The sequence below is a fragment of the Rhinolophus hipposideros genome (assembly GCF_964194185.1).
Source record: "Rhinolophus hipposideros genome assembly, chromosome: 10".
NCBI classification, from domain to species: domain Eukaryota; kingdom Metazoa; phylum Chordata; class Mammalia; order Chiroptera; family Rhinolophidae; genus Rhinolophus; species Rhinolophus hipposideros.
The window spans coordinates 47,745,810-47,769,229 of record NC_138056.1 but is presented as its reverse complement, the minus strand read 5'-3'; the positions used below and the strand labels follow the sequence as shown (position 1 = coordinate 47,769,229).

General features: G+C 49.6%; 1 protein-coding gene across 3 annotated transcripts in view; it reads left to right on the top strand.

Annotated features, from left to right (window-relative positions):
• C2CD3 (C2 domain containing 3 centriole elongation regulator) overlaps nt 1–21,459 on the top strand; it is a 116,594-nt gene extending 95,135 nt beyond the window's left edge. For 2 of the 3 annotated variants that reach the window (XM_081061697.1, XM_081061699.1), the window contains exons 31-33: nt 1,496–2,411; nt 6,736–6,850; nt 20,636–21,459. In XM_081061697.1, the coding sequence (XP_080917823.1) occupies nt 1,496–2,411; nt 6,736–6,850; nt 20,636–20,776 (1,172 nt within the window). In that variant the 3' untranslated portion in view covers nt 20,777–21,459. The remainder of the gene's footprint in view (nt 1–1,495; nt 2,412–6,735; nt 6,851–20,635) is intronic. The other variant, XM_081061698.1, reaches the window with a different exon arrangement.
• The last annotated feature ends 1,961 nt before the right edge of the window (nt 21,460–23,420 follow it).

Sequence of the window (23,420 nt, the reverse complement as noted above, 5' to 3'; positions counted from 1 at the left end):
AGCAAGGGAATGACAGGATGAGAACGGTTTTTCACAAGCAGAGGATGAATTTTGAAAGAGAGACGTGATTGGATCAGGGAAACCAGTTTAAACAAATTCCCCCTGCTTCCATCCTATCTCAGGATGCTTTTGAAGAAGTCGTTAGACAGTAGGCATGAGTGAGGCGTGGGAGTGTCTTACTGAATGGGGGTTTCATTTATGCTACAGCCATATGCCAAGTCCTTTGCTGGGACCTGAAATTGCAACAAGAATCAGACATATATGGTCTCTGCCTTTGAGAAGCTCATAATCGGATGGGAGAATTATATAGACAGACAGTTACACAAGAGCATGTACTTAAGTGCTTCCATATAGAACAAAGCTGATTAGTCATCTCATCTAGCTAGTGCATCTGCGAGGTTTCCTGGAAGAGATGCAATAGAGCAAGGCCTTAAAGGATGGGCTGGTTTATAAAAAGCAGAAACACTGCTCCACGACAGAAGGGTAATTCAGGCCAAAGGACCGGGATCAACTAAATCTGCTTCCTGCTTCCTGTTCCTATTGGCAGGTAGGGATGTTCCATTTTCAGACATCTACTCACTCTCCTATGAGACCTGAAAATTAATGTATTAAACTCAGCCAGTACCTCCTGTAGGCTGAGCGCTCTGTTAGGTGCTGTGAGAGAGACATGACGTTACCCCTGGGAGTCAAATTTGCCTCCCAATTCCTTTCCACTCTCACATAATCATGTAAACATATATCATGTACTGGGCCTATTAATTAATTTATTCCCTTCCATTTTATCCCCAAAACAATTTGAGGTGACTAGTAGCTTCCATTTATTGTCTTTATATGTGCCATACAATGTAAGCCCATGTATTCTTTATGCCAAAACCTCTTGGAAAGACTGGTGTTAATCACGTTTTAAAGATAAACAGACTCAGAGAGGATAGTTTGCTGGCGACCACAAAATGGGTAGATTTGAACCGAAGACTGATCAGCTCCAAAGCCTCTGCTCTTTTCCCCCACACCGTGCTCCTCCATTTTCTCTGTAAACCTCCCCTGCCTTATCGTCCGGGTAATAGATATTTCCTTGCTTTTATTTTCCAGGTAAAATAGATAGTTCTAATAGCTGTTATCAAATAGGTAAATAAGTGGATTCTCATTTTGGTTTTTAATATAGGTAATTACTGAAGTAAATGGAAGCATGAACATGTCCGCCAGAACTCCCAGCTCCCAAGAATTCCTGAACAGGAGCAGATAGTCTCTGAAAGCGTTTCTGCAGATGTAACCGCAACTATGAATAGATTAGATTTTGGTCTTCTGATATTAGAATAAAGTGCTAGAAATTGTACTGCCTTGAATATAGTTTCACTGACTCTTGGGTGGATTAACTGTCTTTAAGATTTGTCCAAAGTCTGATTGCAAGAATACTTCTGAAGCTAGAGGCTAATGTGGGAAAGTTGAGTGGTCTGTGCCCTGCCTTGTAGTAAGAGTGATATCTGTTGCTGTTCAGATCTGCAGACGATCACCAGGAATCCCCAAGCGTCATTGAGTTCTCACCGATCCAGGAGTAGAAGTAGAGAAGTTCCCACTCTCTCAGATGCTCAGGACATAGAGGTGATGGAAGAACGAAACACAACTCCAGACCTGCCATTGGCACAAGCTCCAGATGAGGGCACAGAGTCCCCACCTCTCCCGACACTTGAAGAGACTTCGAGTGGAAGAGGAATGCTCCACGAGGCCCTGGGACACACAGTACCTGTTACAAGGATGCAGAGCAGTGAGGACACTGAGGCCGGCCCCGTCTACAGTGATGAGGATTATGAAGAAGACATCATTGAGCCCAGGACCCTCAATGAGATCACCACTGTAACAGACCAGACTAGCCCTTGGTCCAGTTTCATGTCAGACACAAGTGAGATCATTAGCCTTCAGGCTGCTGAGGTGCAGAGGGTAGGAGGCCCCTCTTGTTCCTCTTTAGAGCCTTGCCCCAGCGAGGAGCTCAAGGTCAAAAGCAGCCTTCTGTCCAGCCCAGAAAGGGCTGTCAACCCCCACCAGTCTAGGCAGCGTTCTGCCAGCCAAAATCGTGTTCCTTATGAGCGTGAGGGCTCTGAGGCCAAGGTTGGAGAGCCTGCCTCAGCTGACCCTCAGCTCATCCGACGCATGACACTCTCAGGAGCCCAACAGAGCAACCCCTGCTCCCCAAGAGCAGATCAGGACCAGGAGCCCAAGCCAAGGGTCCAGGCTGAGAATGCAGCTGCCTCCAGTGAGCTAAGTGACTCTGCTGATAGCTTTGAGGAATTCCCTCTACACTTTGCCTCCCGGGCCAAACAGGAAAACCGTACGGGGCCACCGATCCACTGCTCCGACATCAGGCAGAAGCAGGCGACATCTGGATCAGCGGTTTCCACAAAGCGGAGCCTCCTTCTGTATCCTTTGATGTTCCCCACAAGTAGCCCCTTAGGCCGTCTCTGCGCATTTTGGGTGCTGGTGCTTAGGCCAGCCTAGTGTGAGCATGAGCAGAGGCTGCCACCCTCATGGAATGCACTGAGGGGCGTGGGAAGACCCTTCAGAAAACATCTGCATGACAGGATGCGCCGATTCTCCCGTTCACACCAGCCCTCTGCAGCGTAATGCTCTGAACTGGGTTTAGGTGTTGGGAACACATTTATTAGCCTCGCCTCGCCTCGCCTCGCCTGATTTATCTGATGAATCTGCTGGGCGTTTTACACATAAAGGCAAGGCTCTGGCTCTAAGGAATGAGACCATTAATCTCAGTTGAAATAGAAATGGAGGGTGCAGAGAGGGGAAAGGAACGCTACCGCTGATGGAGCGTGTACTGGGTGCCGGGAACTTGACATCCATTTTTCATTCAGTCGTCGCAAGTCTTCAGGGTCGGTATCATCATTTTTATTTTGCATGTAAGGAAACAGGCTCAGTTATAGTGACTTGCCTAATATTAATTAAAAAAAAAAAAAAGCAAGTGATGGAGCCAAGGGGAGGGGAGGTGGGCACAGTTGAAATGGACTTGCCCAAACCCCTCCAGTGGAGCAGTGTTGGTGAGGAGAAGGGGCACCTGACATTCCCCCTCTTCCTTCCTTTTTTTTTTTAAAGATTTTATTGGGGAAGGGGGACAGGACTTTATTGGGGAACAGTGTGTATTTCCAGGGCGTTTTTCAAGTCAAGTCATTGTCCTTTCAATCTTAGTTGTGGAGGGCACAGCTCAGGTCCCGGTCCAGTTGCAGTTGTTAGTTGCAGGGGCGCTGCCCACCATCCCTTGCGGGAGTCAAACCAGCATCTTTGTGGTTGAGAGCCTACTGGTCCATGTGGGAATCGAACCGGCAGCCTTTGGCGTTAGAAACACGGAGCTCCAACCGCCCGAGCCACCGGGCTGGCTGTCCCCTTCTTCTTTGAAATCCAGATGAACATGTTATGAGGAAAGGAAACCACTCGGGCCATCAAAGCCCTCGTGTGTGCAGCCTAACCAGTTGGTCAGATCAGTCACATCAGCTCACCTACTATCCAACAACAAGCAGGGGTTATTGCGTGGCTGGTAAGCGAAGCAGGCCACTTGACTCAAGAGAGATCTTTCTCTACTAGAAGTCAGGGAGCGTGACGTCAGCCCTTGTAGACCCAGCTCCTTGTGACTTCGGGCATATGAGCCTCAGCTTCTACACCTATTAGATGGAGGCAAGAAGCCCTTACCCACCAGACTATATATGCTCCAGGAAGGTCAGGGGCCTTGACTTTTTTGTGTGTTCCCAGCACTAGGCATTGCACAGAGTAGAGATCAGTAAATACAGATTGAACTGAACTATCTTAGTTTCACAGGATTCTAGAGAAAATCACATGAGTGGAAATGTTTGCACACATCACACAGATGTGATCTGTGTGCAGATTTCTCTCTGATGCAGGGCAGAGAGAAACCGAAGGCTAGGGATGGGGTCTCGGGAAAGGCTTCAAAGCGCGACGCCTGGAAGCTGAGCACGAAAGGAGACGGCCTCCGCAGACTTCAGACTTCAGTCCTCTCCTCGCTCGTCCTGGCTTCTGACGTCGCTGCCTTTACGGTCACTTTCCTTGTGCTCAGAGTGGATGGTCAGTGGTGGAGCAGTCACAGGCCCCAATTCAGACCTTCCCACCTATTCATTTTTTCAAAAAACAAGTACTGCCAGGCCCTGTGCTGCGTGCTGAGGACAGATTTGAACCAGACCTGACCTCGAGACATTCCCAGTACGAGGTAGGAGACAGGTGATGACAGTTTGTTGTTCTAAGTGCTGTGATGACATGGACCAAATGCTGAGGAGCAAGAGAAGGAAGCTGCCAGAGCTCGGCTTGGAGGTATCCCAGTAAGAGACATGAGAGTGAACCTCAAAGATGAATAGGTCTTCTGTGGACAGAGATGAGGAAGCGAACTGTGCGGAGGCGTAGCCGGGGTCAGGACCTGGCCTGTGGGCAGCAGTGCACTGCGGTGAGAGCCCAGGCATTAGTGGCGTGGTGAAAGGTGAGGCAGGGCTGCGTCGTCAAGGGCCTTTTATGCCGGCCTAAGGTGCTTGGACTCTACACGGCAAGCACATTCAACCTCAGCTCCCTTAGCTTTAAAATCGTAGACCTTTTCTTGGGGTTGTTGTGAAAATTAAAATGAATGATAAAAACTACCTAATGTAGTTCCTAGTACACAGTGTTCAGCAGATGTTATCTTGTAAACAAAAGTGTGATATGGTCAGATTTACATGTTGGAAAAGTCACCCAGTTCCCTGTAGAAAGTGGATTAGATCAGGGGAAACCAGAAGCAAGGAGACCAGGTAGGAAACTTGCAATAATAATAAAAGACGAAGAAAGTCTGACCTAAAGCATAGGTGGCTTTATGATGAAGAGTGGGCTAGATTTGCGAGGATTAGATAGGGAGGGGCAGAGGATGACAAAGAAGGGGAAAGGTATGACTGAAAGAGATTTCTGTTCCAGTTACTAGGTAGTGACGTCGTGTACTAGACGGGGAACAGCACGTAAAGGTGGTTCGGGGCGAAGAGTGGATTTCCGTTTTGTACATGAGCCTGTAAGCCACCCGGGCCTGGAGGTCAGGACGAGATCAGCTCTCAGGGTAGGTGTCTGGAAACAGATAAGGGCCGCAGGGAGAGTGTGGCAAGAGGCCCACACGCAGGACAGCCCCAAGGATCAGCACTGGGTAGGGGCCGGCAGAACAGACAGCCCCAGGGGAGCAGGAGAGGCGGTGGGGCATCAGGGAGCAGTGGTCAGCCCTGACACCTAAGATCGGCCCAGTCATCACCGGCCTGACTTGTACTCACAGTGCAGAGCGGGGAATGGAAGGCGGACTTCCGTGGGTGAGGGCAACAGTGTAAGGACAGTGAGAACAAGCACCTTTTCCCCGTTAACCGGAGACAAGCGGAGCTGACTGTTCCTGAGTGCTTGCTGTGTGTCAGGCACCCTTCTAAGCTCTTCGCCTGTATAGACTCTTAATCCTCAAAACAAAAGGTACTATTATTACATCCATTTTACTGGTGAAGAAACAGGCATAACAAGTGAACTTTCCTGATGTTATCTAATAAGGGAGAGGTTAGTGTTGGCGCAGGACCCTTAGAAAGGCAGGAGGCGATGGGCTGAGAGGCGGAGCTTCGGTGTTGCAGACACACCCCTGACCTCCCAGAAAGCTGTTCCTTCCCCACAGCATCAGCTGACTGAGCAGCGATCACAAATAGGCCCTCCGTCACCGGGGCCTCGGAAGAAGAGGCAGAGACTTGAACCAAAGCGGGAAACGATGCGTTTCATTCATTCAGTATTGAACACATACTGTGTCCCAGGTGCTAAGCCAGGTAACAGGAGTATGGCTATGAAAAGAGAGATTATCTCTGTCCTCTTGGAGTTCAAAGTCTAGCATGGAAGAATGATGATAAACCAATTTGAATCAAAACCAAACTTAGCTTATTAAACAGAAACAAAAAATTAGATTATCCAAATAGCCCCCTCCCTCCCTTCCCAAACTGAATCTGCTTTGATTGGACAAGTATTCTTGGAACACCACGTTCTCAACACAATCCTGGGTATCTCCAGGGGTTACGGAGGAGAAGTGCAATGTCTAGTACCTGCCTCCAAGGGCCAGACTGGGGGGACCAGCTGTGCCCTCCCAGATAGAGCCCTCATTTCAGGATGTGACCAGAGAACAACCAGGAGGACAGACCCGCCTTCGGGGCCAGGCATCTCCCAGCAATCTATGGCACTGCCCCTGGAGCTACCTTCCCTGTCTAACCGACTTCTAACAGGTCAGTTTTTGGCCAGCAAGCCCTCAGCAAGTAGCATTCAACGCTTGCCACCTACCAGCCTCCTATGGAGCTCTAGGGAAGTAGCGAGGTGACAGAAGGAAACTACAGCATCTCTGCCTTTGAGAAGCTGAGAGAATATTGAAACACACTGAGGCTCATCAGACTCAATCATCAAGGATTATCTTGTGTTGCAGACTCTGTTCTAGATGATCAGGAATGAGGGATCGCTATGCGCTAAGATTAGGAGACAGCTTCCTGGAGGAGGCGGCATCTGAACTGACCCCTGGGGAGCATAGACTAAGCTTTGTTAGGAGTGGGGAGAGCTTTCCAGGCAGAGGGAACCGCTTGAGCGAAGGATTCAGATTCACAGGCAGAACCAGGTGGGAGAAAAAAAACAAACGGGGTGATTGAGTCAGTGAAGATGCTGGTCTAGCAAGGGTCAAGGTTTCCAGGTGTTTGTGTCCCTTAACTGCCACAGCAGCCCCGAGCCCGTCGTGGTACCCAACTTCTTCTTGCCGCCCCAGCAGTTGGAGGCCTCCCTGCGGATGCTCTCACTCTCTACGGCTTTGCCCCCAGTGGCCACAACAGATCAGGTAAGAGAACAGCGGCCGACCTCCCTCCTGTCATCATCATCTCTTCCATGAAAGTGTGTGCAATGCAGAGCTGCCCCAGGCCAGCTTCCTGAAAAGGCCGTGGCCGTGGTGATTCTCCAAGCTCGTACTGAGCATATCCCATGGGCCCAGCAGTGGGCAAGGAGCTCAGGAAAGTATGTCAAGGGCAGGGCATCCTCAGCTAAGACGACATTGGGAGAAACAGTACAGAAGCATGAAAGCAGGACTCAGCTAAGAAATGCATACAGAGCTCTGTGGGCACTCCAGCTTCACCAAGGTGGGTGGGCGTGGAGGGAACCTCAGTCAGAAGATACAGCCTTAGGAGATCCGACAGATGAATAAAATCTGGATGAAGAAACTAAAATCAGTGGTGTACCTACTTGTTTACAGAACACCTCATAACTATTCACCATTCAGCCGAGGCACGTGGTTGGAACCCTGGTACAAATCCCAGCTCTCTTTTCTGCCTTGGCACAGTACCTGACCCTTCTTGCAGGTGGTAAGAAAATAAGGATAACTACTTTTCTAACTATTCAACATAGATTTATTGAGTAACTACCCCGTAGCAGGCATTGTGCTGGTTCTGAGCATACAAAAGTAAATAAGACAAATTTCCTGTCTTCATAGAGCACAAGTAGTAAACAAAAATAAAATATTTACAAATTAGGATGAGTACTGGGTGCTCTGGTAAAGAACCGGGTCTCCAAAGAGACCGCATTTAAGCTGAAAGGTGATCGTGGTGGTGTGTGCCAGGTACCAGGCCCTGTTCGAAGCACTTTATCTATTAGCTCACATAATTCAGCAACTTGATGAGATACACTGTTTTATCCCTATTTTAAGATGAGGAAACTGAGGCACAAAGAAGTTAAGTAACTTGCTTCACACAGGTAGTAAGTGTAGAGCCAGAATTGGAACCCAAGCAGTCTGGTCGCACAATCTGTCTCTAACTACTGTCCTGTACAGAGAAGGAGCCAGCTATGAAAGAAACGTAGTAGTCCAGGCAGAGAGAACAGCATATGCAAAGGTCCTGAGGCTGAGAGCATGATCTAGGAACTATGCAGAGCCGGTGGCACTGGAACAGAGACCCACATAATGTGGCAGAAGGGCCAGAGCATACAGGACGTGTAAACCACGGAAACTAGTTTAGATTTTATTCTCAATGCGAGGATGTCCATTGAAGTGTGTTAAATGGGAGTGCAATCTAATTCAGTTTTAAAGAATTCACCCAAGGTGCTGAATGGAGAGTGGGTTGTCTTTCCGATTTGGCAGCAGATGGTCCCGGGTTATCTCGAAAGAGTAAGTGCAGCGATGCAGTGGAGAAGGGAGCTGTAACGTACTATGTGTGCCAGGCACCGTTCTAGGTCCTGCGGTGAACTAGGCATAGAGCCTCTGCCTCATGGAACTTTAACAAACAAACCAACAAGAGAGCATCAGAGAAAAACACATGCTGTGGACAAAATTATTAGTTAGTTTGTTAATGGTAGTAGCTAACCCATTTCATGCTTTCTGTGCGCTAGGCGTTATTCTGTTTTTACTGGTGTAAACATTTAATTCTTCCAACAACCCAGTGAGATGGGTACTGTTGTTATCCCCATTTAATAAATGAGAAAACTGAGACTCAGAGCTTCCGCTACCAGTCCACAAGGTATTACTATTTCTATTCTGTATAGACACATAAAGATTAAGTCACTTGCCCAGGGTCTCCCAACTAATAAGTGACTGTAAACGTGTGACTCCAAACGCTGCTTGTCGTTGTACCACTCGAATCATGACACTTGGCTTACGGTATCTTTTTCTAGCCAATTTGTCTTCTTTTCAATAGGCTTCATTTTGCAATTTAAACACTTTTTATTTTTTGCAAGAGCCTACTTTGATGACAGATGGGGTCAGTCCAGAAATATCCTGAGAGCCTGGGGTTATAGTCCTAAAGAGAAGCCATCAGATGTCTAATCCTTTCACTGGTTTTCCTTCCCCCACCTGCCCTCAGTCTCCGCAGCACCATTTTCAGGACATCTCATGTATTTGGCACATGGCTCAGTCTAAGTTCCCACATGTCTCTATTAAATGTGTAAAACCGCTCCTGGAGGCGGGGAGATGCCGGTCCCCGCTCAGGAGCTCTGCATTTTTGTCGCCTTTATTTCTACTCTGGTGTGTGGTCACCAGCACATATCCTTCCTGTCTGCTTCTTCCCTTGCAGGTCCCATACATGCGCGTACAGGTGAGGTCACAGGGCTATGTCCAGGCAACAGGCACAAGCCTGTGAGCGAGCATCCATATAATGAAATGTTTCATCTCCTACTCAGCAGCTAAGTAATGCTGGGCAGGCGACTTGACCTTTCTGAGTCTCAGGTTCCTTACAAATAACACAGGCTAATATAATTCTGACCTAATAGGATGATGGCAAGAATTACCCTAGAGGAAAAAAGCAGATACTGTTAGTTCCCTTTCTCTCTTCCCCTCCCAGCCAAGTGGGTGAAGTGTCAGTGAGTCATGCCCCAGAGGGAGGTCTGTGCACTACTTTGAGCTGTCACCCTCACCTGCCAAGCAGAACTGCTGTTCCTGCCCTCATGTTTCCACCTTCATAACATGCCAACCCCCAAGGGGACATATTTGATCTATTAGACATAAGATAGAAAGTGTGGGGGAGGGAGAAGGAAGAATTTTTACTTCAATTAAAAGGCAAGTCTAGTTTTGAGAAAATAAGTCTCACACTTTCCGGCCTTTTTTCTTTCTTGCCCACAGTAAAACACCACTGTTTGCTCCTCTCAGGGCCACATCTCTCCTTGGGACCTCATTCTGGGTCCTCATTAGGATAACTGGTCATCACAGTTCACCCAAAACTGCCCCATTATCGGCGTTGAAAGTCTCACATCCCGGGAAACCTGAAGAGGCTGGTTGTCCTCACTGGCAGTGGGCTCTGTCACGACTTGATGCATTTGTAGCAGAATATGTGGCAAGATATGTAGCCACATATTTTCTTTGTCTTATGCTCTTGACTGGCTGCCAGCCAATGCTGAATAACCTAGGAATCAAATCAAGTATGTGTTTAAAGGCACAGCAAGTAGAGGCACCAAAAATTAAGAGAAAAAATTTCTAAGAGTTACATATTTTTTTTAAAGCATTGAAATAGTTACCGTGGGATAAATCAGAACTTTGCTTAACTTCCTTATGCTTATGGTTTATCTTACATTTAATTGTGAATTATATTTGGGTAAGGGCACCATACCCAAAGTCAGATAGTCTTAAATGTGGCCTCACTTGTAAAAAATTTAAGACAAAAAACAGTCTTTTTATATTTACCCACATACTTACTATTTCTGGTATTCTTCATTCCTCCTTCTTATCCTCATTTCAGTCTAGGACCAGTTCTCTTTCAAGGAACTCAAACGTTCTAAAAGAAATTCCTTTAGGATTTCATGTAATACAGACCTACTGGTATCTGATGTTCTCAGCTTCAGTTCTCTGAAAATGCCTTTATTTTGTCTTCATCTTTGAAAGATTTTTTTTCACTGAATACAGAACTCTAACTTGAATGTTGTTTGTTTCTTTTAGCATTTTAGAGCTGTCATTCCACACTATTGACTTCCATCGTTTCCAGGGAGAAGCAACCGTCCTTATGGTTGTTGCCCTGAATATAATGTGACCTTTATTGCTGGCCGCTTTTAAGATTTTTTTTGTTTTAAGTTTATTGGGGTGACAATTGTTAGTAAAGTTACATAGATTTCAGATGTACAATTTTGTATCACATCATCTATAAATCCTTTTGTGTTCACAAGATTTTCTCTGGTTTTCAACAGTTTGACTCCAGTGTTCATAGTTGTAGAGGCGTGAGATGGGGGAGGGGAGGAGCCCACAGGCCTATTCAACAGTGTTAGTAATGTTTTAGTTCTTAAGTTGGGTTGTGGATTTACAGATGTTAATTTTTATTACACTTTATAATTTACGTGTGTAACATGGAGTCTTTGATATATCACACAATGAAATCACAAAATCGTATGTAATTAACATTTTGAGAATGATTAAAGGGTGACAAAATGGAGGCACTGACTCCTTCTATAAATTTGGCCGTGCCTATAGAGCAGAGAAATAGGATAGCGGCTAGAGTGGCATAGGAGATCAAGGGAAGGGGGTTGGGTTTTATTTTTTAAATATGGAAACAGCTACAGCTTTCTGTATGTTAGTGCAGTGACCCAGTAAAGAAGGGGAAAAGGGGATGATGCAGGAGGAGTGAGAATAAAAAGAACAGTCCCTGGGTCCAAGGGCACGGGATCCAGAGCACGTGTGGAGGTGGTAGGCTTTTGAGCGGAAGAAGAAAACTCCCTGTAGCAGGAGGGAAGATGGAGAAGAGGGGGAAGATGGGCCCTAAGCAGGCAGGATGCGAGATAAGCTGGTAGGGTTTCCCCTTGGATGGAAGCTTCTGTTTTCTGTAATGTTTCAGGCATAGTCAACAGCTCAAAGAGAGTGGTGGGGAGGGAAGAGCAGGAGGCATGTCCTGTACCCCCATGTGAACATTCCATCTACTCTGCCTCCCCCTGACGCCAGCTTTGGCCCTGAAGGCGGAACAGGAGCAATTTGAGAGGCTGCTGGGCTCTTCTCAACCAGTGTCCTGGGACTAGCGTCCTGTAGCTGACCTGCTTCAGGGCCAGCGCAAGTGACCCATCCCTGAAAAAGAGAGCTTGTAAATGCTGGTCCAGTTGCTCTGGCTTCACCCCAAGATCTAAGGGAAGGCCTCCTCCTTCACCCCACACTGAAATGGTGTCCCTGGGCCCAGGAACTCCCAAGAGAGGCTCCACATGAACCATTTGTATAGCAGGTTTTTCTCCTCTCCATCCCTACGTGTAGTGGATACAGGTCTCTGTGCGACATTCGTCAAGTCTGATCTTTGAGTCTGTCTCCTCATGTGCCAGATGGGGTCCTCAGGCCTCACAGGGTGCTTGTACTGTAGAAGACCAAGGCTGGGTACAGAGGCCAGCCCTTAGCTCTCTTTCCTCATGACGGTTTTGTCTTCCGGTTGTCCCTCTTCAAGAAGGAAAGGAAGGAGTAGGATGGCAGATTTAGCCGGACCGCTGGACTACGGCACAGTTTCAAATGACCTGTGAATCGGTCCAGTTCGGCTGCCTGTGCTTTCTCGTCCGTCTTGTGATGAAATACCTCCTCACTGGGACAGCTTCCTGGTTTTATTTAAAGTGACTTCTGATTCTGTTTGCTTCGCCATTATGAGCAAACTAGTTTATAAACTTCCCTAAAGGGGAGGAAAGAGGTAAAAGATGAGATAGCAGTCATTTACATGTTGTTTTCCCCAGGCTTTGTCCTGTGCTTTTGTAGATATTTCTTGAGGAAAAGCTCAACCACTCCAGTTACTTCAGTTATTGTTTATAGTTTGGTGACTCTCACATCTTTCTACACTTCTCTCCCGTGCTGCAGACACACATGGACCCACCTGTATCCTAGATGTCGTCTTTGATGTTACAAACGATTCACTGTATCCAAAACCTGAGCCCGTCACCTTCCTTTACGTACCCCCTCTACCACCTGCACTTCTTAGTAACTCAACCACCATCATGTGGTTATTCCTGCCAGAAGCAGAGGTGTCATCTTTCCTCCCACTACTCCTGTACCCCCACGACTCTCAGCCAACCTATGACCAGGGCCTGTTAATTCTAACCCCTATGTGTCCTTTGAATCCACCCACGTCTCACCATTCCGTTATCTAGTCCAGGCATCTCGCCCATGACTGTTTCTAACTAGTCTCACCCATATCCACGCTTTCCCACCACTACGCAGCCAATGGGATTTCCCATATAATCACACTTTTATCCCACTTTACCACTGGGAGAGGGAGGAACTCTTCAAGATTGCGAAAATCCAAAAAAAACCTCCATATTCCTAAGCCAGTTGTTACCTGACCTCTCACTTGTGATACACGTGATATAGTTGATCTCTCCTTGAAACTCTTCCTTCCCCTGTTTGTAAGGCATCAGTCTCCGTTGGTTCTCTTCCTCCTTCATTGGCTGCTCCTGCTGGGCCTTCTGTACTGCTTCTCCCTCATTTCCCCTACTTGTTAATGTAGGGCTCAGCCAGGGTGTAGTCTCTAGACTTCTCTAGTTACACTTTGTAGATGACTCCATTCGATCTCAAGGCTTTAAATCCCCTCCATGTGCTGAAGACTCCTGGTTATTTAGCTCAGCTCTGTCCTGTAACTAATTCTAGGCTCATATGTCCGGCTGCCTCCTCAACCTTCTCCACTTGGGTATCTAATCGGTGTCTCAAATTCAGCATGTCCAAACTCAGCTCCCGATTTTATTCCTCACATCTGTTGCTCAGTCTTGCCCCTCACGGTCCATGGATACCCTATCCTCTTAATTTAGTTGTTCAGGCCCAAACCCTCCTAATCCTCCCTGGTGCCTCTGTTTCTAATCTACCAGAAAATTCTGGCAGCTCTACCTTTAAAAATACATCCAAATGCAACCACTTTTCATCACCCCCACTATTACCACCCTGGTCTCACTCATCGTCATCTCTTCGTAGATTATTGCAGGAGCCTCCTAACTTGGTCTCTGCTTTTGCCCTTTCCCCTTCCATGTTAAATAAATCATGTGACTTCCCTGCTGAGAACCCTTTAGTTACTTCCCATTGGTGACTAGGAGAGCCAGAGCTGGGCCCGAGAAAGGCAGGCCAGAGAGTAGGAAGGAAGTTTGGGCCTCAAACTTGAAATGTACATCTTTTGGCACATACACAAAGCCATAGTCCGGAACTAGATGCAGGAGGAGACAGAGGAGCGATGGCCTTTTCGCTCAAGAGCTCAGTTCCTCAGGGTAGCCAGCTTTATATCATACGTCCACCAACTCCTACCAAACGCTGGCAATGCCTTAGGAACTGGATCTTGTGTCATGGACCCTGCCTTCCGGGAGCTCACAGTTCTTGGAAAGGCTCTGGCCTCGGCACCATTCACTAACTTCCTCAAGTGACTTTAGCCTATCTTAACACTCCAGTAAAACAAAGCAAGGAAAATGAGTATAGGGAAAGGAATACAGCACCACATGAGGTAGCTTGAGTAGAATTCAACAAAGATGAAGGAGAAGCTCTGCAGGCTGTGGATTTGGAGAAAATCTCTCAGAATCTATAGAGTTTGGCAACTGGGAGATACAAACAATACGGGCTAGAGAGAAGGCCGGAGGTGAGGCCAGAGAGGCCAGGATGGAAACAGTCAAGCTAAGATGGGAATCGGAAGCAAAGAGCAAGAAGCAATCTGTCATTTGAGCCTTGGCCTCTCTGCCGGTCTCAGGGCCAGGCTCTCCACACATGATCGAGCCCCTGAATTAACCACAGGCACGGGGCCAGACGCTGTTGTTCCTGCAGAGTGAGTGTAGGAGGCAGGAGGTTGGAGACAAGGCCAGGCATGTTCCCACCGCCTCCCACCCTGTGTTCTCACCTCCACGCAGCCAGACCGCAGCATTGCAGATGGACTGGTACTCAGCGTGCTCCAGGCCAGCTGGGGAGCTGAGAGTCTGCAAACCTGATTTCTGCTGGCTTTCTGAGGTCTTGGCGAGCTCGCTCTGTGGTCTCTGTGAAAGCAGCACACACTTAATTTGTGGCTATCCCACCCTCTTCTCTCCTAGCAGGCAGTGGCGTGTAGTGGTTAGGAGCATGGCCTCTGAATCCAGACTGCCTACGTTTAAAGCTCAGCTTTGCCGCTTACGAACAGTTTAACCTGGAGCAAGTTGCCTAACTGTCCTGTGCTTCAGTTCCTTTATCTGAAAAACAGGAAAAATGTACCTGCCTCCTGGGGTTTGTTTAGGATTAACTGAGTAAGATACGTCAAGTACTTAGATCGGTTCTTGGCACATAACATAGCACGAACTCTATGAATGTCAACAATTGTATTTTTTATCATTTTTGTCGACACATCTTCTCTCTCACGGCAGTATGTTTGCGGGCATTAGTGGGAAAGAAATACTACGGGACAGAGCTTAGCACTGGAAGTAGGGAGCTGAGAAGGGTACCCCAGAAATATGGAGAGCGGTGCTCAGGGCTGTAGCCGCTGCCTGGGTGCTCGGGTCAGACCCTGAGTTAGGGGTCCAGGACAGTACCCTACCCCTACCCAAGGGTGATAAAGCCCTCACCTCAGAAGTCCATGGCCTACCTGTGAGTCTCAAGACTTTCAAGCTGCTGCTTTTCTCCCAGGACGCCAAGGAGTTTTTCCATCCCTTGGTTGCCCTTCCCCAAACCCAGAGGCATCTAAGAGATACACACAATCCTGGGTCCAAAATCACCGGATCAGATCAGCAGGGGTCCAAGGGAACTTCCTAACGCTGGTGTCCTCTCTCCTAAGCCTGTGGTCCAGGCCTGATGGCTGAGCTGCCCCTCCTAGGGCAGGAGGCCCCAACCTATTGCCTCATTTCTTTGAGCCACCAAGACCCTCGCTCTCTGCAGAGCCCCAAGAGGAGACTAAAGGTTAAAAGGTTTCTGATAAAGGCCACTCAGATCTTTGGGAAGGAGGTGAGCTCCCTGGCCAATGGTGTACAGAAGACGGGAAACAGCTAGAATTGGCTGGTGCCCACCTCTCCCAGAAGGCAATGTGGCAGGTACCTCGAGGAAAAGGGCCTATAGGTCTGCTGGTAGGTGCCAGGCTCAAGTTGCCGAAGGCTCTGAGGCCAGAGTTTGGGAGGAGCCAGGGGCTCCTGGACTGTCACTTTAACCCTCACCCTCAGGATCTGGACTTTTGAGCCCTCTCACTGGCTCAAAAGGTGGAGGGGGCTTGGATCTAGTCCAGGCTCTTCATTGTGTAGGTGGGGAAACGGGCCCAGCGTGAGGGAGTAACCCTGGCCCTATGGACTGGGTCTGTTGTCAGGGAAGGCTTCTCGGAGGAAGGAGAGGGAGGCATTAGGTGGTGGGGAGGAACAGGAAGCCTGTAGGTGGTGAGACCCACGTGACCAGGGCTCTAATGAAGGAATGGAGTGGGAGCGCAGATCGTGGACCCCGGCCATGCTGCCTCTGGCCTGGGTGGGTCAGATACAGGTTTCACCTCTCAGGGCTGGGCCTCTGGTCTGCGTGTCTTGTCCTCACTTCCCCCCTGCTCCTAGCTGCAGCTGCTGAGTCTGCTGCTCTCTTTAGCACCAAGTCCTAGCCCCGGCCTTCAGAGAGCTCTCTGGGAGCCGCCCCAGGGGAAGGCAGCCAGCCAAGGGGGTGAAAGTTGAGCAAGGCAGACAGCTATGCTGAGCCCTCAGCAATCTGTTGGCAAGCCCACCCAGCCAGCCAGAACCAGACGGCTGTTTACTTTCAGTTTGCAGTGCTTTGGAAAATTTCACTTCCAGCTCCTGAGTAAGTGTTTCTGTCACTTAAGGGAACTGCTCTGGAAAACAACAAAACTTCAGCCCTGATGCCAGGCCCAGCGGCTCACTGGGCAGGGGTCAGTGGAGTGGGGAAAGCTTGGCCAGGCCTGGCCCAGCACTGGGCATGCCTTGGGGAGGTGCTGTACCCCACTCCTGCTCTGCCTGGGGTGAGGTCTGAGAACAGCAAGGCTTCATTTTGCTCTCTGCAGCCATTGTCAGCTCTAGCTCAGTCTTAGCCCCTATGTTTTGCAAGATGTACCTGGCCAGAGTGTTGGTCACATCCGAATTTTATTTCAACTTCAAGTAGACCTGAGGTAAGAAGGCCAAACCAAAGTTCTTGGCCCCATTTGGCAGTGAAGAAACTGAGACCCAGAGAAAGTTCTTGTCCTCAAGCAAGTGGGGCAGTTGGACTGGGCCACAGCCCAGTGTTCCTTCCACCCCACCTCCTGTGCGAAGGTCCCAGGGACGCCCTGAAGCAGGGGTAGGTGGGGGCACCTGCACCTCCCCCACTCCTGGGAGTGGGTGGCCTGTTCAGGGGGAGGCATCTGGGGACTGCAGGGGAGGGAACCAGAGCACAGTGGCTTGGAGAAGACTCTGCATTACAGGGACGTGGCCAAAGGGAACCCCGGGCCAGGTAAGTCCCAGGGTGACAGAGCACCTCCTCTGGCATTGTCTGCTCTGCTGATCTCTTTTCAGATGGGGAAACCAAGGCCCAGAGAGGAAGTGACTTGCCTGAGTCCTTTGGCTAAATAGTGCTAGAGCCAGGACTAGAACCAACTCCCTAGCCACCATTAGCCTCTTGTTTGAGGAGCCCAGGAAGCCCCCAATTTCCTTCCAGCACCACTCCTTCCTCCTTCCCTGATGCTTTATTTTCACCCCAGCAGAGTTCTACCTTTGGCATTGATGGCTCCTTCGAGACACGTGTCTCAACAGGTGGGCTGAATAGTCTGTTATGTCCATGACCTGGGTGTCTGGGTACCCATATTTGAAGTGGGAGGATTTAATGTTAGAGCTGGATGGATTCAGTCTGAGAGCCCTGGCCTGCTGCCATGCTTAACACCTAGACCACTGGAAAAGCCAGTTCTATCCTTCAATTCAGGACAGTAGTCCGCACCCCCAGGTCCTGTCCCCTGGGCAGGCGCAGGAGGAATATGGTGAATTCCCACCCAGACATTCAGGAACTTGCCTCAGCAAGCATCAGGCCCTCCCTCTGGGTTTGCTTTCTGCTCTCCACACCTACAGTTCAACCAGGCCTGTGCCCACTGCTTTCCCAGCAAAGAAATTCCTTCACACCTGTGCTCAATTGTTTACAGAGATGAGAACACCGTCTCATCTTCCTGGTTCAGATTCCACCATCATATTGTTTCAAGTCCCCTTCCACGGACTTGACCCCATCTATGACACCCATCTATGCCAGGGTCCCTGCAGGCCCCCAGTCTGATGATCCTGCTTCCATGTGGGGTCTTCCTGCCCCCCCAGGAAGGCTGGGGCTCCTGCAGATCCCGGCTATGGTGACAACTTGCTTGTGCGCCCGGGGCTCCAGCAAGAGCCTGGGAGTATTTCAGAGGAGTGCTTGGTACAGGAGGAGTGTCCTGCTCTGGGCAGCTTCACCTCTGCCCGGTCCCTCCAGGGTTGTGTGTTTCAGGGTAGCCATCCTAATGAAGAAAGAACCTTTATACTATTAGTTAAGATGTTTTCTAAACCCTGTTGAGATCAAAAGACCAGTGCTGCTGAGGGTGTGCTCTCTGTCCTTCCACACCCCTGCCCTGCCCTGTACACAGAGCCAAGCCTTGTCTCTGTCCTGGTCCCTGGGCCTGGGCCTGGGCCGGGAGATAAGGCCGAGGGCGCTGAGTCTGCGTGTGGGTGCTGGCAGGGGCGCTGAACCAGCCACACTAGGTTCAGCTCCAGGGCAGATGCTGGCCCAGCCAGCGGGTGCGGGCCTGTGCTTGTGCTGTTCCCGCCAGTGGAACGACCTCACACCCACCCCCAGTTCTGCTGAAACCCTGCCTGGCTCGGATCCCACCTCTGTGTGAAGCCTCCCCTGACCTGCCCAGCTGATATGAGGTGCTCCTTTCTCTGTGCTTCCAAGCCCTAGGCCTCACCTCTGTGACTGTTGGGGAGGTCGGCGTCTCTCGCCCCTCTAGCTCGAGCAGCCCCAGGAGGACAGGAACCGTGGCTGCCTACTGTCCTTAAGAATTGATCAGGTTGAATAGATCACAGGCTCCTGAAATGTTTGGTGAATCACCAACAAAGGTCTTTTGATGGTCATTTCATGAAGTGAGATGTTTGGCCCTTCCAACCATGGAAAGCAAGACCCATCAGAGCCTCTCCAAAACAGAGAATGCTTCTCCTCTGGCAGAGAAGACACAGGGGCCTGGTTTTAGGACTTGAGATAGAGGACTATGCTCTTAGGTTTGTTTTCCCATCTGGCTTATAGAAAAAACCACCTCCCTAGTCCCCTTTCACTGTAGCAGAGAAAGAAATGGAAAGTAAGACACAGCTGGCGACCCAGAAACTCCATCTACATACAGTACAGCCAGAGGCCCAGAATGGGACTTGGAGTCACTCCTAAATCCTAAATAGCTCAGGAAACAACTATTTTGGATCTCGGGAGTAGAGAAAGGTATACTGAGACTTAAAATGCAACCCAAAGGAGTTGGCTCAACTAAAGACTTGGCACATGGTAGGCCAACAACCACGGGTTCCAGAATGAATGAATGAGATGTTTGCTGCGAGAGGTTCCTCCCCATCCAGTTAAAGCCTCTGGTCCCTGTGGCCGGGTCCTCCCCATGCACTGGTCTAGCCTCGACCAAGCGCCTGTGTTGGACCTGGCCCAGCTGGAGCACAAGCATCAGTCCATCAGGAGCACCCAGTTTGGAAGGGGAAGGAAACAGGCAGTGCCTGAGCGATGGGCCTCCCCCGGCCTGAGGCATTATGGGATGAAGGTGCCTCCCATGTTTTGGAAGGAAGAACTACATAGACGTTTTACTCCTTTTAGACGAGGCCTGCGTGGAAGACAAGAAGTCGTATCTGCTAGTCTAGCACCTAGCACCCTAGCACCCCAGCCCCTAGCACCACTTTGCCCTGGTTCTCAGGAAACCCTGTCTGTGGGCTGTCAGTGCCGAGAGCTTACTCAGGTTGTGCACTCCCTTGGCATTTTGAATTCCAGATTGCCCGCCTCCCTCTGTTCCATGGGTGGGAAACATGCCCAGACAGTAGAGCGGGGATGCCCGACTTCACTCCCCTTATATCCTGGCTGCGATTCTAATTTCAGTAGCTCTTCCTGTCGCCCCTGCTTAACTCTCAACTATGGAGGTCAAGAACTGAGTTCCTTTCTGTCCCCCTCTCGCAGTAGGCGTTAAATAGGTTGAAGAAATAAAGGAAAGAAGGATTATTGAATGTTACTGAGCCCAGAAGCAACTGCAGCTGGGCCTCAGTCTTCCATTAGCAGAACTGCAGGGGGCGGGGTGTCATCTCTATCTCTAGGGTCCCCACCAGGCTGGTTCTTGGTGCCTGAGGTACAGTGTACGAGTAGTGCCCCTTCAGCTAGTGAAGATCTCAGCTCCTGGGATCTGGGGACAGAGAAGAAATATCCATCCACAGGGCAGGCTGCAAGCTGTGAAGTCAACCCAGCTGGCCTGTGGAGGCAACTCCCACCTCCTTTTAGCACTGCCTCTTCCTTTCCAGGCCGTCACCTCTTCCCCAGGGCCTTGCTCCCAGCCAGCTGTCCAGGGTAGTTTTCCTGCACAGCTTTGAGCTCCTTCAGGCGAGAACCTGGCACAGAGTAAGCACCAAGTAAAGGGGGGGAGGGGGCATTGAATGAGCAAATGAGTAAGTCATAGAGGAGCCCAGAGGACCACAGCGGAATAAGCTAAATGCACACACCTTAAAGGTGGAGTTCGTGATGTCCTGTCAGCCCAAGGCAGGGGGATGTTTGGTAGCAAGGCCACGCGAATGTGCTTCACGTCCCCTGACACCTCCAGGAACTCCAAAGGGCCAACAGAGTTGTTTATTCAACAACATCTTCTCCCCGGAAGTTGTATGTATTCCCAGGGGCATACGTGGGACAGTCACAGCTCAGAGAACAAATGACTTGTCTAGGCTCATGCAGGAGGAGAAGGGAGGAGGCCTCAAACCTGTCCTAAAGGTGACTGCTCCTCCCCCAGAGGCCTAGAAAGAGTCTGAGCTGGTTCACGTCTTAGTTCTGCCCCTTCGAGCTGTGGGACCTTGAGTGTATTTCACCTGAACTGTAGTTTCCTCCTCATGGGAATGTTGTACCCATCTATGGGTTCAATAAGGTCAGGTATGTAAAGTGCTTTGTAAACCGATCCGCTCTGCATCCCTGTTAGCCAGAAGACCAAAAAATGAGAGGAATCAACGCCATTTCTTGGCAGTGCCATATCCTCCGTGCTAACCTAGCTGACTTCCCCTCCAGGACAAGAGCGAAGCCCCTGGAGGAGCCCCATCCCGAAGGCCTTGTCGCCCCAGACCTATCTCACTGCCTCCCGTCCTGCCTGAGGAAGAAACCCGCAGGATCGCAAGGATATTTTCTTCCCAGTACTCGCAGAAAGACTAATGCAGCCTGAGAGAGGGACCACCTGCCCACCGTCCCTCAGCCCTCTCCAGCTTGCAGGAGGCATCAGGTCTGCTTCCTTCAGGGCTGTCAGGGTCCTGAAACCACCAGCAGCTTAGCCCATGGGCACCTCGAGACCCATCAGCCCAGAGTGGGGGAGCGTCCCAACCCAGCCTGGTGTCCACCTGTGACGACTTCGGCTTCTTCCTTCTATGGTGAGACAAAGGCTAGACAGAAAATGGACTCCAGCGCCCCAGTCGCCCACCCATCTTTTGACCAAGGGACCCAGGCAGGTATCTTTCGGCTGAGAAAGTCCTCCCAGTGTCCTGAGACAGCCTACTGTTGATACAAGCCCAGCCTCTACCTGCATATGATGGGCCATTTTTGCCTTAAAGGTTTAGGGGGGAGGGGAGTGTTGATTGTGTGCATTGTGCATAATTGAGGAAATACGACGGCCATCTCCAGTTTATTTGCTTGGGAATAAGGGTATTTTATAGATAGAAATTATTGTTATGCTGTGTTGAGTTAATCAGTAGGAAAGGAGGGGGGAAATCACTTCGTTCAAACGTTTCATCTAATTGGCTGAAATTCTAACCATGCTTTTAACTTATTGTTTTTTACCCAGCTCTGGAGGTTATTGTTCCTGCCTGTGTTTGAATAAAATCATATTGGTATTTGTATTCTGTACACAAGTGTTTTCTGGTTTGGCCACTGGACAGGGTGTTAGGAATTCATTTGTGCTCTAATGGCCAGAGAGAAAGCTTGACAATCAGACAGTCCCTTGGAGAAGCTCATGTGGAAGCAGGGGGTCAGACTGCTGAGCTCCCCCAAAGATCAGACTGGTCCAGATTAGGGTGACACCCAGTATTTCTTTGCTGATGCCTCAGATCTGTCAGCAAAGTAGAGGAGTCTTCTGGAACAAGTCCACTCAGAACCCCCATCTTTCTGGGATGGGTAGCTCAGGCTTAGACTGTCAGACCCCAAACATTTGAGCAGCTACCATAGGCAAGGCCTGTGGAGAAGATAAGAAGGGGGAAGATGTGCAAAGTGGCGGGGAGAGCAGGTCTGGGAACTACCATGGAGGGCCCTGCTTCCCCCCCCAGGCACGGTCATTTCACTTAGTCCTCAGAACAACTCCAACCTACATGTGAGGTCTGACAAGTCCGCAAACTTATCCTAGAAAAAGTGCTACCTACCTCACTGCTGAATATCACTACGGTCACCTTCGAAGTACTCCCCTTGGGAAGCTATGCACCGACCCCAGGGCCTAGTCCACCCTTCAAAGCTCTTTTTTCTTTTTCTGGAACTCTTTCTGGAACAGCCAGCAGAGCTGTCATCGTATTATCCTGGATGTCCTGAATGTCATCAAAATGTCTTCCTTTCAATTTTTCCTTTATCTTCGAGTAAAGAAAGAAGTCATTGGGGCCAGGTCAGGTCAGTAGGGAGGGTGTTCCAATACAGTTATTTGTTTACTGGCTAAAAACCCTCACAGACAGTGCCATGTGAGCTGGTGCATTGTCGTGACACAAGAGCCATGAATTGTGGACAAAAAGTTCAGGTCCTTTTTCACGCAGCCTTTTCAGCACTTCCAAATAGTAAACTTGGTTAATTAACTGTTTGTCCAGTTGGTACAAATTCATAATGAATAATCCCTGAGCCCTGTCAAAAAAAGGCTTAACAACCTCGTTGTAACAGTTCATGAACTTACTTGTCAAACCTCCTATTAGGATTCCCATTTTATAGTTGAACTGAAGTTCAACAGAGTTAAATAATTTGCCTCTGTTGATGTAACTAGGAATTGAATCATCACAGAGGACATTTCCAAGATGTCGCAAAGCTGCTGCACTCACTAACCAAAACAGGTGACAGCCAGCCAGGGCTCTAACTCGGAGAATTCATGGGGAAAGACCATGGGGGCTGGAGCAGTCAGGGAAGACTTCCTAGAAGAGAAGTCTGGAGCTGAGCCCAGAGAGAGAACCCAGAGGGCACTCGGGTTGCCTACAGCTGGGGCTAGAGAAGAGACCGGTGTGGCTCTGCCACTTCTCCAGGAGGTCCCCTCCAGCTTGACGCTCCCTTTGTCTGAGCCTCTGTTGCCTCACCTGTAGAACAGAGATGATAACCCCGTCATAGGGTTGTTGTGAAGATGCAATGAGATGACATTTATGAAAGTGCTTGGCGTGCACTTGGCACTTGGTGGAAGCTTAGGAAATGTCAGCCCCGCCCCCTCCTCCCCACCTCCTGGAGCTCCTGGAGCAGATCAGTAGATAGGTAAGCATACCAATAACTGAACCAGGCAAGATGTGCCCTCAGGCCACAGGGCGATGCAGGAATCCCAAGAAGGGACACGGTGCCCTCAGACCAGCCTGCCCTTCATCTGTTCACCTCAGACCCCTGAACTTCAGCCTGCCAGCTCACCCCCTCCCCAGAGCCTCCCTCTCGGTTCACCAGCCCAGTTTCAAGACCTGGGGCTCTACCTCCCTGGAGGCCACACAGAACCTACAGCAGGGCAGTCGAGCCTGGGCCTGAGGTGTTAAGCTGCAGATGAAGAATATTCCTTCCAAATCCCACTTCAGGCCCTGTAAATAGCCTGATTGGGTCACGTTAGGATAAGGCCACCAGAGGACACGGGCTGCTTCTACCCAAGCCA